Source organism: Salvelinus alpinus, chromosome 2 (genome assembly GCF_045679555.1).
Source record: "Salvelinus alpinus chromosome 2, SLU_Salpinus.1, whole genome shotgun sequence".
Classification (NCBI taxonomy): Eukaryota; Metazoa; Chordata; class Actinopteri; order Salmoniformes; family Salmonidae; genus Salvelinus; species Salvelinus alpinus.
The window spans coordinates 60,298,951-60,312,190 of record NC_092087.1 but is presented as its reverse complement, the minus strand read 5'-3'; the positions used below and the strand labels follow the sequence as shown (position 1 = coordinate 60,312,190).

The following is a 13,240-nucleotide window of genomic DNA, read 5'->3' as shown; positions in this document are numbered from 1 at the left end:
TTCCCTCCTCCGAGCTGGATTGTTATTATCACTTTACCGACTTCGGGAGAGGCTTGTTTCATTCGAATATGCCTGTCAAATCTTATATAAGGAGCACTTTTCCATGGCTACCCTCCACAGATCTAAATCTGAGGTAACTGTTTGACAGAGAGGCAGACAAGGCTGGCAATGCAGCAGCTTTTCATTCGAGACTTCCAATCTGAGCGGCGTCGGTGCAATTTGCCGGTAATCATTTCAGTTGATGACAGAAGTAATTATCTATTAATCAAGTCTGAATTTGCGTTAACTCTCTCCCTCCCTCTGTCCAATTAACAGTAAGCTCTCTCCTTCTTTGTCTCCATCCATTTAATGCTATGATGTGGAGCGAGGGAGAGAAATTAGAAAAATGATGGTTCATGCCATTATCGCTGAAGATAAATTGTTGGGCTAGTTGAAGTAAGGGTGGGACAGAGAAAGAGAAATAAAGATAATTGTCAAAGAAGAGGCAAATGCTGGATTACTGTACTGTGGGTCCTGGCAGTAAAAGGCTCACTTTGCAAACATCACGAAGAAAGACGGCTGTTTGAGAGCAAACAGTGAGTGGAGCTTCCACAGTGCCAGACAATATTATGTTTGTTCCTGCCTCTCCTTAATGGCCTCGAGGGGACTTTCCTTATACTGGCCTCTTGAGTTTACACCAAGGAGCGCTCTCTTTCAGTCTATCCATCATCCTCATTTGCCATTCCCTATTTTTCCTCACTCTCTCTCATACACTCTTCCTTCTACCTAACCTGAACCTGCCACCCCCCCCCCCCCCCCCTTACCTCTATCTCCCTTACGCTCACCCCTCTGATTTCACACAGTAGAAGAGTTTATGCTACTGCATACTCAAGGTTGCTTCCCAAATGCCACACTATTCCCTATATAGTTGCAATAATTTTGACCAGGGCTCATCAAGCACTGTTTTTGACCAGAGCGTCTATGTAGGGAGTAGGGTGCCATTTGGGTGACAGGTAGCCTAGCAGTTAGGAGCGTTGGGACATTAACTGAAAAGTCACTGGTTCAATCCCAGAGGCGACTAGGTGAAAAATCTGTTAATGAGCCCTTGAGCAAGGCACTTAACCGCCATTGCTCCTGTATGTTGCTCTGAATAAGAGTGTCTGCTAAATGCCTAAAATGTCAATTTGGGACATAGCCAAGCTGTAGGGAGATTGGCCTCCTGTGTATTATTAGTATTGTCTTCAAATCATCAACCTTAGTTTCCCTCTACGATTAGAATTCCAGAAAGACAATGTAGTGTGGCATGATAGCATGAGATGGATGTCACTGATATATTGCTAGATAGAGCACTCTGGAGTTAGTTTTTTTAGGGATGATTTGGTATTTCTGTGTAGCCTTGATAAGACAAAATACTTTGTGGGGGAGTCACACTCTCGTGACTTTGGTTGAAGGATCTACAATTACGCCTGAAAAGGCTAATGAAATCCACTCCTCGCTGGAAGCCCCACCATCCACAGGTGAGAACGGACGCTCTGGTGCACCAGTGGATTCGGACCTTTCTTTCAGTGTTTACGGCAGTGGTTCTGATTAAGCCCACGTTGGAGAGGGTGCGCCAGGAGGGCTTATCATTGATTCTTGTGGCTCCCCGTTGACCCATTCAGCCTTGGTTCGCGGAGATCATTCACCTTTTAGATGGGGACCCGTGGCAACTCCTGTTATGCAGGGACCTGTTGACCCAGACACACAGACCGGTTTGGAATGCGAGGCTGGAGATTTGGTTCCTATGAGCCTGGCCCCAGAGAGGGCCAATCTGATGGCTAGAGGTTTATCTCCGAATGTTATTGCTACCATTCAGTCCGCAAGGGCGCCCTCCACGAAAGGGCTGTATGCGTATAATACATGGCCGCTATCTCAGTCATAACGTTACGCTTCTTTAGCATGAGAAATATACCGATTCCCATCCATTGATAAGAACATGTCCACCTACTGTTGGGCAAAAGCATAGAACATAAGAAAAGAGGAAAAGTGTTCAAGTTTTTCTCCTAGATTATTGTGTGTCACCTCCTCCCTCGCCAGTCAGACGATCGATGTTCATTGGTTGTGCCTTAAAACAAAAACATCGGCAAGAGATTTGTTTGTGCAAATTACTGTTTCTCTCTCAACCGGCTCTGCTAATTCCCAGGTGAGATTGCAACAGATCAATTTCCTCCCTGTGCATTCATGAAACTCTCAAGAATGGGGCACTTCCTGTAAATAAGAGTTTGAGATAGGAGTTTGTCATCTTTATTCAGTTAAGCATACAACATTACTGAACTTCATGAATCAGCTGCATAAATTAACTGTACAAGAACCCAGTGTCCTTCATACATGTTTTCAGCGATGAAATTCATCCACAAAAAAAATGGTTGACAATTATTTCAATCGTTTGGTATAATTTCTTCTGAGTTAATATATGCTTTGTGCCTTGAAATTCAAGCGACTAGAAAATGTCAGGGCCCGTATCACGAAGTGTTCCAGAGTAGGAGTACTGATCTAGGATCAGGTCCCCCCCCCTCTTATTTCATCATGATTTAAAAGGCTAAACTGATATTCAATCATTCAGTACTCCTACTCCGAGATGCTTTGTGAATACAGGCAATGGTTTTTACCTCAGTCAGCAATAAAAACCAGGCATCCCTCCTCTGCTTCATAGCAAGGTTTTTCAGGCAGGAACTCACTTTTAAGTATGTCATTGAAAAAGAGAAGAGAGACATTCTTCCTGCATTTTGTACCTTAACATCCTCAGAGGCGCAGGCCTGCCCCTGTATTAAGCTGTCATTTAGTCAGGCAAATAGAATAAGTGCAACGGATTAGGGTGACACAGTCATGCAGATAAGCAGACCGCTGGAAAATACAGCTCTGTCCACTGACACGGTAAATGCAGCTCTCCTCTCCTGAAAAAAAAAAGAGAGCGTGACCAGATGGGTGAGCATACTAAACAGACAGAACCAGTGAGTGACAGACAGCTTGTCAAAAAGTGCTCCCGCCGTTCTGCTGCAGCCACGGCAAAACATGGGGCCAGATGATAACGAGAGTTGGAGGAAACAATTAGGCTTCCGACAGGTTCTAATGGATTGATTGGGAATAATTAGGCTCCTGTTTTTGTCCTTTTACCTTTTTTTCCTCCCTTATTCCCCGAGGCCCAAATGGCAGGCATGCGGAGTGTGAAATCCATTAAAATCACCGACAGCCTCCCAACCCCATTTGTGCTCTCAGGTGTTTCATTTCTCCACCACTTGAAGTGCATTTTTCCCCATCTCTGAAGTTTGAGGTGTAGTTGTTTCCCCTCTCATCAGTGCTTGACTGACCCCCAGTTAGAATTGCTGGGGCATTTACAGTTGAATTGCTGGCCACAATCTCTTGTTTGGAGGACATTATTATTTACCACCTATTACAATATTTAATCCTCTTAAATTTTACCTCGATCACAATACTTGAAAGTAATGATGGAAGTATAGGGACAGAGTGGTACTCAATTTTTTTTTAAACTATCAAATCTCATACTAATCCTAAATAACACCTACTCTTTGGCTTCAGCCACGACGAAATATCAACCAAACCAAAAAAATACTGTCTGGAAGAAGAAAAAAAAAAACTTTGTGCCAGCGTGTGTCCTCCTTCGCTAAAATGGAGGGGCGGGTGAGAGGAACCTTGGAGACTGACACTGCATCAGCCTGGGATTAACCATTAGTCTGGCAGCACTCGGCTAACGGGTGCCCTCTCCAGCATACAGAGTGACTGCCGTCTCACGTGACAGTGCAGGTGTTACAGTGCCTTCAGAAAGTATTCAACCTCCTTGACTTTTCCACATTTTGTTGTGCTATAGCCTGAATTTAAAATAGATTAAATTGAGATTGTGGGATATTGTGTGTAGATTAGTGTCAGAGACATTAACACAAGTGTTTCTTCCACAGTATTTTGTGTACATCAGACAAAAATAAACAATCAAATCAATTTTAAACAAAATATGGAAAAATTCAAGGGGGTTGAATACTTTCCAAAGGCAGTGTATGCTGCTGCTGGATGATGTATACAAAGGAGAGACATGTGTAATGTATGCATAGAAATCCAGTGGAAAAACCAAGTTCTCTTTCCTTGGCAAAGGAGCAAATGCCACTGAAAGAAACACTGTGGGCTGCATACAACAACCATTTCCCATTTAAATTAATAGAAGTTAACTTTGTAGGTGATTTAAACAATATTTTTTAAAAGACAGATCGGCCAGGGCAAGTGCCTTTATGTGATTTGCCAAAACTTATGCCCATGTCTTATCAGGGCTCCTGAGTGGTGCAGCGTCCTAAGGCACTGCGTCTCAATGCCAGAGGCATTACTACAGACCTTTGTTCAGTTCCAGGCTGTATCAGAACCGGCCGTGATTGGGAGTCCTATAGGCCGGCGCACAATTGGCCTAGCATCGTTAGGGTTTGGCCGGGGTAAGCCGTCATTGTAATTAAGAATTTGTTCTTACATTAAAAAAAAGAAAAAAGTCAAATCATCAAGTGTGTTTTATTTATCCATGTCCACCATCAAGCTGGCTAAAAAAAAATGTATTCTAACTTAAAAAATAATGCTGATTTAAGCAATTGGTTGAGTGGACTTCAAAAGGACAATAATTTGAGCTATAGTTTACGCAAACAAATTATTCTCGAAGTGAGCTGTGGTTTACAAATTCATGTTTGTGTAAAAAAATTAAATCTACAGCCATCATTATCACGATTTTCAGGTTTGTTTGTTTCAATACCTGTGTTTGTGCATGTACTTTTATTTGTTGATTAATCTTATGCTAGACAGACATAAATAACACATTTTTCTAAACAATTCCAATCTGTTAGTAGTTGGACTTATTGCACCAGTTAATGAGATGCTGTTCCAGTTTACTTGATTTAGGTAGTTTCAATAATTTATCTTCCCTATCCCGGTAGTCATTCTGAATGCAGGTTGCGGGTGATTAAAAGTTACAATTGTTGGATATCCTCACTTCTTGCGGGATTCTAATAGGAATTACACATCACTTTGCAAGCCAGCAGGCTTGATGTGGCCTGTAAACCAGGAGTTTCAGACCACTGTTAGGGTATAACAAGGCCCTCAGAGAACAGCCTTATAATAAACAGTTTGTAATGTATGTATTTTAAAGATAACTCACTTGGTGAAGGCTACACTACTAGAAACCATTGAATACAACAACCATGTCTCTCGCTAATAAATGCAGTCATGGGCGGTAACTACAATTCACTCAAAAGGCAAGGCACTCTGGCAAATGTGCAAAAAAGGTCAAAGAAATTCTCAAGCTGAATTGTATGTTTACTCAACCAAAAATTCTGAGTGAAAATACATTCTCAAGTTGAATTGTATGTTGGTTCAGCTATGTGCCCAAATGCTGAGCAAGCTCACAATCCTATTGCAGCTGGTTGCCTTAATTTTACTGTGAATCAACTTCAATGCTATTTTGTTGAGCAAACTTGTTATGACAAGGTAGGGTTGGTAAAATACCAAGTCCATATTATGGCAAGAACAGCTAAAATATGCAAAGAGAAACAGTCCATCATTACTTGAAGGTCAGTCAATGCGGAAAATGTCAAGAAATGTGAAAGTTTCTTCAAGTGCAGTCGCAAAAACCATCAAGCACTATGATGAAACTGGCTCTCATGAGGACTGCCACAGGAAAGGAAGACCCAGAGTTACCTTTGTTGCAGAGGATAAGTTCATTAGAGTTACCAGCCTCAAATTGCAACCCAAATAAATGCTTCAGACACATCTTAACATTTACTGTTCAGAGGAGACTGCGTGAATCAGGCCTTCATGGTCAAATTACTGCAAATAAACCACTACTAAAGAACACCAATAAGAAAAAGAGACTTGCTTGGGCCAAGAAACACGAGCAATGGACATTAGACCGGTGGAAATCTGTCCTTTTGGTCTGATGAGTCCAAATTTGAGATTTTTGGTTCCAACCGCCGCGTCTTTGTGAGACGCAGAGTAGGTGAACGGATGATTTCTGCATGTGTGGTTCCCACCGTGAAGCATGGAGGAGGAGGTGCTTTGCTGGTGACACTGTCAGTGATTCCTTTACAATTCAAAGCACACTACCAAGGCATTCTGCAGGAAATACATCATCCCATCTGGTTTGCGCTTAGTGGGACTATCATTTGTTTTTCAACAGGACAATGACCAACACACCTCTAGGCTGTGTAAGGGCTATTTGACTAAGAAGGAGTGTGATGGAGTGCTGCATCAGATGACCTGGCCTCCACCCAATTGAGATGGTTTGGGATGAGTTAGACCGCAGAGTGAAGGAAAAGGGGCTCCCGAGTGGCGCATCTCAGTGCTGCATCTCAGCGCTTGAGGCGTCACTACAGACACCCTGGTTCGAATCCAGGCTGTATCACAACCGACCGTGATTGGGAGTCCCATAGGGCGGCGCAGAATTGGCCCAGCATTGTCCAGGTTTGGCCAGCGTAGGCAGTCATTGTAAATAAGAATTTGTTCTTAACTGACTTGCATAGTTAAATAAAGGTTAAAAAAAAGCAGCCAACAAGTGCTCAGCAAATGTGGGAACTCATTCAAGACTTTTGAAAAAGCATTCCAGGTGAAGCTGGTTGAGACAATGCCAAGAGTGTGCAAAGCTGTCATCAAGGCAAAGGGTGGCTACTTTGAAGAATCTCAAATATATTTTGATTTGTTTAACACTTTTTTGGTTACTACATGATTCCATGTGTTATTTCATAGTTTTGATGTCTTCACTATTATTTTACAACGTAGAAAATATAAATATTATATATGATGAATGAGCTGTGTATGGAGTGGATAGTACCAATTGGAGGTACGCTGAGACTAGATGGATTTAAAGTGAGTGTAATTTCAAACAGCAGCCAACTGACTTTCCAGCGTCAGTGTTGAAATGCCCCTTCTCTTGTTCATACATGCACTGTAAAACAAATAAAATATAATTGAAATTAAACTCACTTTAAATCCACCTTGTCTCAGTGTACCTCCAAGTGGTACTATCCACTCCATACACAGCCCATTCATCCAATAAAGATGACCTCCCAGTCCACACTCCCATTTCCAAACAGCACTCAAATGGGGAAATGCAAAACCATGGATTTGATAAAAGCCTGCCTTTCGAAAATGTCTGCTTGACATCTCAGGGCAGAGGGCAGTCGTCAGTTCAAGGAGAGAGAGAACAGAGAGGAGACGGAAATGACACATGACTGTTCCATATTTTGCCTTCTTGACAAATAAATGTAATTAATAACTGAATACAAATGGTAACTTGGTCCTTTTGAGCACACACATAGCAGCTCTAGCCAGTAGCTGCCACCTCCAGTGTCCACTGGACAATAAACAATTAATGGCCAGTAAAGCATAGCACACAGTAGGGGCATGAGGCTAGCCGCTATGCCCAGCTGCATCCTGAAAATAACTACTGAGGTAGGATGGAGAAACAGGGACAATCCACTTAACACACATTTCAAATTGGCCATGGATGTCCATAAAAAAATATATATATTACGTTTCATATTTTAATTTATCTCAAATGTAAAGTCCCTCCCCAAGTTCAGCTTTTCTCTCGGCAGCTCTGGCACTGAATGGCCTATGCAGCCATGAAAATGTTCACATTTTACTGACACACTGTGTTTTGCAAAAGCCAATCCCCATTAGCTGGGGAATAAAGATACTTTTCAAGCTGTTCATTCAGACTGAGGGGGGCTTGTTTCCCTGCCAGAGTGACAGACTGGAACAAGGAAGCAAATCAAACAGAAAACACTTGCATGGATGATGACTTCCAAGGAAATGTAATGTGAAAATTCAGATGTTAATCTTTTGTGAGAGAGATACATGTGCATGGTCAAAATTAAGTTTATGGACTTTACTCATTAATATTTCAAATAAAAAAAACTAATCAAATTAGATTTTTACTCACATGCACCAAATACAACAGGTGTAGTTTACAAGCCCTTACAAGCCCTTAAACAACAATGCAGTTCAAGAAAGAGTTGGTTAAATATTTACCCCAAAAAACTAAAATAACAATACATTTTCACAATAACGAGGCTATATACAGGGGGTACCGGTACTGAGTAAATGTGCAGGGGTACAGGTTAGTCGAGGTAATTTGAATAAAGTTCAACAAATGCAGGGGACTGAAATAGTGTTGGTTTTCTGTCTTTCTGATTATTTGGGTGTGTTGCTGAAAAGCAGATGACTGACATGACATTTATCAATTCATAAAAGTATTATTTAATGTAATACAATCTATGCAGAATATCCTGATTTACACTAGAGCCCACTGTAAATTATATATGAACATTTTGTAACTAATGCACATTACTACAATGATAGTCATTTCTAACAACAAAGGAGATATTTCCATGACTTTGTCCAATAATTTATAGTCTTATTTCAAAACATTTCACCCTACATTAGAACCACCAAATCCATGAATCATGAATCAGAAATAAATAATATGGACCCCAATACAATAAGTGTGATCATCTATTTCCATGATAAATAAACTATAACTTAAGAGATAAAATTGACGTATTTTTTTTAAGAAAATGGTTCATTGGCCCAGGGTCTCGGATTTAAAACCATCTTTGGTTTGGACAGTTCACTTGCGCGCATTTATGATCCTTTGCGGGTGAGTGGAATATAATTTGATGTGCCCAGAGCGCCACCTTACGGGTGCACAACTCAGCAGACAGAGCATCTTGGGCTCATGAACACTTTTGCAGCGTTGCTCATGCACGGAATAAGAAAAACAATCGCACTGAAAAAGTGTGATAATAATTGTGCCACATACATAAAAAAAGAAGCTAATTTCATTAATAGGTATTTAGGGCATAGGGATTTCAACCACGGTCCCCAATTGCGTGATCATTCATTTAGCTTTTTTCTCCGTTTTTTTTTTTTAACAGTGGATTTCGTGGTTTTGTTCTATATGCCTATCGAATATTCAACAAGCCTACTTTTGCATATTTTCCATTTTACGAGCAAAAATAACCAAACGGTGCACTGTGACAGCAGAGTCTGTTCTGTAGTATCAAGTTATTTTAACATTTCGTCCTACTACCGTAGCCTAATGTTAAATTGTTTAAAATACAACCTACAACACATTTTCCACAAAAACCTTTGCCACAATGTAGCAATGCATCTGTCTCACTTATTACAATGAAAAGAATTTCGAATCGCGAGTACGCTATCAATATGGGAGGTACAGTACATGGCTACATGCGCGTAGTAAGTAGGCTATATTAATTACTGTATGGTAAAATGTTATAATTATTCTTAAAGTGGAGTTTATTCGAGTTGGTCCAATTAGGTTATGATCAATGTAACGCAAGATTAAGGTAGGCCTAATTTATTTATTATCACGATATCCAATAAACTACTCCGAATTGACCGCTGCTTTGCGTAATGGTAGATACTTATTTGAAATCATACCGACTCTGCATTACCGATACAGATCAATTTAGTCGATATGGTCAATATCACGTTTTATAATTCACAAAAGAATCTTGCCCAAAAGCACCCAAAATTGCGCGTTGAGTAACAAGTGCTCGAATGGCGTGCATCTTGACAGTGTGTCCGTGTATGCGTTTCGAGCTTGCGTGCATGCATGTGTATTCAATTATGTACAGTAGCCTATTCGAAAATAAAAGTTGGAGACTCGGCATGAACTCCTATGGCATGCACCTGTCCACTGTCCCTTCGTCACCGTGTATTGACATCTCCAAAGCACATTCTACTGAGATGAAAGTAGCCTAGAGTCTTCTGAGCAATTCCTAAAAACAAGAATACATTTACCTGGAAATAATTGTCCGCATATTAAGTCCATCAGTTGAAAAAGAAGCGAAGCAATGATGTAGTTCCCTTTGTCCATTTTGGCAGTGACTATTTTACATGCTCGCCTCCTGTCCGTTTACTCGCTGACTGTGTACACAGACAGTATCCTCGCATTGGTAATGCAGTGAGGGAGTACTGTAAAGCAGTAGACAGCAATCCCGGTTTGATTGTTTGGCTTCAATCAGTAATTGATGGCAAAAGGAGTTGAGATAATCTAGAGGAGAGTGGCACTCGATTCTGAGTCCCCAGGGTCCCTACACCTGTCGCGCCACCACAACGTTTGAACCTCTATCTATCTATGCGTTGGAGGCATGCCGTGTTAATGTCATGTCGGGAACTCGGACCTCCGAGTTAAAATGAACGTGTTATTTGCGTATTGCCTCCTATTGGTTGATTCTGATACTTCCCAAATGGGAAACTGGGGTATCAGCTTTCTACAACGAGTAGCCTAAGTAAATTGGACATTTCAGATTTTCCGACATGACGTGAATGTTATATTATGCTGTGGTGGGGCCGTGTGAGTTATTCCTATGGCAGTGCTGACTGACACTCATGCCGCATTCACATCATGTTGGAAACGCAAAAAAAATCTGACTTGCTTACTAGTTGTTGAAAGATTAACTCCGAGGTACTGAGTTTCCGACCTGAACGCGGCATCACATGTTTCTGATAGTATTTCAGTTCGTCTTGGATAATTTTTTTTTGTGGATGAAAGTAAAATACTGTCAGCTTTTATGTCGCAGAAAACATTTACGTGTGTAGGCTAGACCACAAGCGCGCATTCTCATTTTCTCAAGATGAAAAAAATAAATCATATTTCCCCGCTCCTGCAACACAATTAATATTTGGTGTATAATTTTACTGCAAAAAACGTTTAATTCTGCAGGAGTTAATATTGTATTATAATAGAGTACATGTGAAGCCAGTCAGTGTCCAGACTTGTTACTATTCCAACTACAGGCTACTCTTCCCATCTGAACATTAAAGGTTATATTATGCAAAACTGAGCCTGCGCAGACCTCGAAAAACAACAATAAATTATTCAGACTATTGTAAACGGGATATGACGTTTACATGAATCAACTCAAAAACATAATACTTGAGTATCCCGAATAATAACGAGATGTTGCTGTGCATGTAAATTTGGTCACTGAGGATGTTTCCTGTGCCCAATTAAAGCTTCACATTATTTGATAACAACTTTTTCAACAGTTATATGTGGAAAAGTTACATTTTACTCACAGTAATTTCAGAAATTTGTGCTGACAAAAGGAAAATAATATATGTGCACAAAATATATAAAAAATGGACTTGTTACAGGCTTTTTTACAGAAGAATGGGATTCATGCTTGCCACTTTAAAATTAGACTGGCTGAGTAAAAAATTAATAATTAGACTAGCGGTAGGCCTAGCCTATTACTGTAACACAAGGTCTGCATGTGGCACCCTATTCCCATATAGTGCACCACTTCTAATTTTGAGCAAATCCTTATAGGCCCTGGTCAAAAGTAGTGCACTGAGTAGGGTGCAATTTGGGACACAAGCAAGGTCTGTTGCATAGGGTGATCAATGGACATTGTCTATTCCAATGGATCCCGCCTAGCGTGTGTGGGAACATTCTTTCTCCACTCTTTCTCCTACTGGGTCTCAGAGTGTGCAAGGAATATCCTGAGTGGGCAAATCCCAGTTACAGTGTTTTATGGTGACAGTTAATTTATGATTTTATTATTTAGTGATGTAAAAATCAATGCCTCATTAAAGCACAAAGGTGCCTCTTTATTGCTCCCTGGCTCACTCTGTGTGCTGTTGCCTATACTACGCTATTTACTGACTTCAATCTTCACTTTCAGTTATACTCTTTCAAGATTTGTGATAACAAAAACTTTTCTACAAGATAGTGCAAGTCAATGAGAAGATAAAGGCATATGTAGGCCTCTTCAACAGTAGATTATGGATTTCAAAAGACCCATTAAAGGACAGCAACGTCATTGGAGTTGATTAGTCAAGACACAGAACTAGGCTACTCTATGATTTTAGAGAGATATCAAGCAGTAAACTGGCTGGATGACTGGTACTGGAAGACTTGTGTGCTTCAAGTGCACAATATTACCTCGTGCTTTGAGGTATATCACTCTCCACTTTACATTTACATTTAAGTAATTTAGCAGACGCTCTTATCCAGAGCGACTTACAAATTGGTTCATTCACCTTATGATATCCAGTGGAACAACCACTTTACAATAGTGCATCTAACTCTTTTAAGGGGGGGGGGGGTTAGAAGGATTACTTTATCCTATCCTAGGTATTCCTTAAAGAGGTGGGGTTTCAGGTGTCTCCGGAAGGTGGTGATTGACTCCGCTGACCTGGCGTCGTGAGGGAGTTTGTTCCACCATTGGGGTGCCAGAGCAGCGAACAGTTTTGACTGGGCTGAGCGGGAACTGTACTTCCTCAGAGGTAGGGAGGCGAGCAGGCCAGAGGTGGATGATCACTTGGGCTGTGGACTTGACCTGCAATTTTGACCTGAGATAATAATCTAATTGTTAATCAGTCTATTAATACAGTATATACAGGCTAAAATAACATTGGTTATAGACCTCTGTTGTTGGCCCATTTCAAGGAAGTCGACATCCTAAAGGTATCCTGTATCTGAGAAGCATTGGATGATGCCCCCTACAGTTCAAGTCACACTATGCAAACCCATCACTCTGCCAGATACCACAAATTTATTTAAATTCAAATGAGTGCTGAGAAGGTGTATTCCGTTCAGCACAGGTGGCATCCAGTCTGTCTTTCAAACACCTTGACCAAAATATATGAATCAGGCACTGATGCTATCTACCATGTAGGGAGCACAGCAGCACATCACCTTCAATCACATTCTCCTATTTCAAATGTTCAGAAAATGTTCCATTAATATCGGAACAGGAAGGAGGACCCCTATACCACCTGCATAATGCAGAGAAGAAGCCTCTACTGTCAACATTTGAAACCTTATTCCTTCAGGATTGCGTGGCGTTATACTAGGAATCTCACACTAACTAATGTAATGTCAGACATTTTCTTGAGGTTCCGAAGGTTCAGAAACACCTTTTTTAGTAGCCAAGGAGAGGCTATAGTCAGCATTCAGTATTCAGTATAGATATATTGAACAGCCCCATTTATATGTATCTATATGTAAATAACAGTGTAGAGACAAGCAAAGGGGGATCTACCTCACCCACCTGCCAATAGTTACAACCCCTGATGCGTCTGTAATGTGTTTTTTACACCCTGGGGGTCACAGAATATGCTGGATTCATTCTTAGTATTGGATTGACATAAAGCATTCACAACAGAGTATGAACGATGCAATATTAAGGCATACAAATTAAATTGT

General features: G+C 40.8%; 1 protein-coding gene across 16 annotated transcripts in view; it reads right to left on the bottom strand.

The window, feature by feature from the left end:
* ptprt (protein tyrosine phosphatase receptor type T) overlaps positions 1 to 10,193 on the bottom strand; it is a 487,625-nt gene extending 477,432 nt beyond the window's left edge. For all 16 annotated transcript variants that reach the window (XM_071386753.1, XM_071386649.1, XM_071386662.1 and 13 more), the window contains exon 1: positions 9,826 to 10,193. In XM_071386753.1, coding sequence (XP_071242854.1) covers positions 9,826 to 9,901 — 76 coding nt within the window. In that variant the 5' untranslated portion in view covers positions 9,902 to 10,193. The remainder of the gene's footprint in view (positions 1 to 9,825) is intronic.
* Positions 10,194 to 13,240: the final 3,047 nt, after the last annotated feature.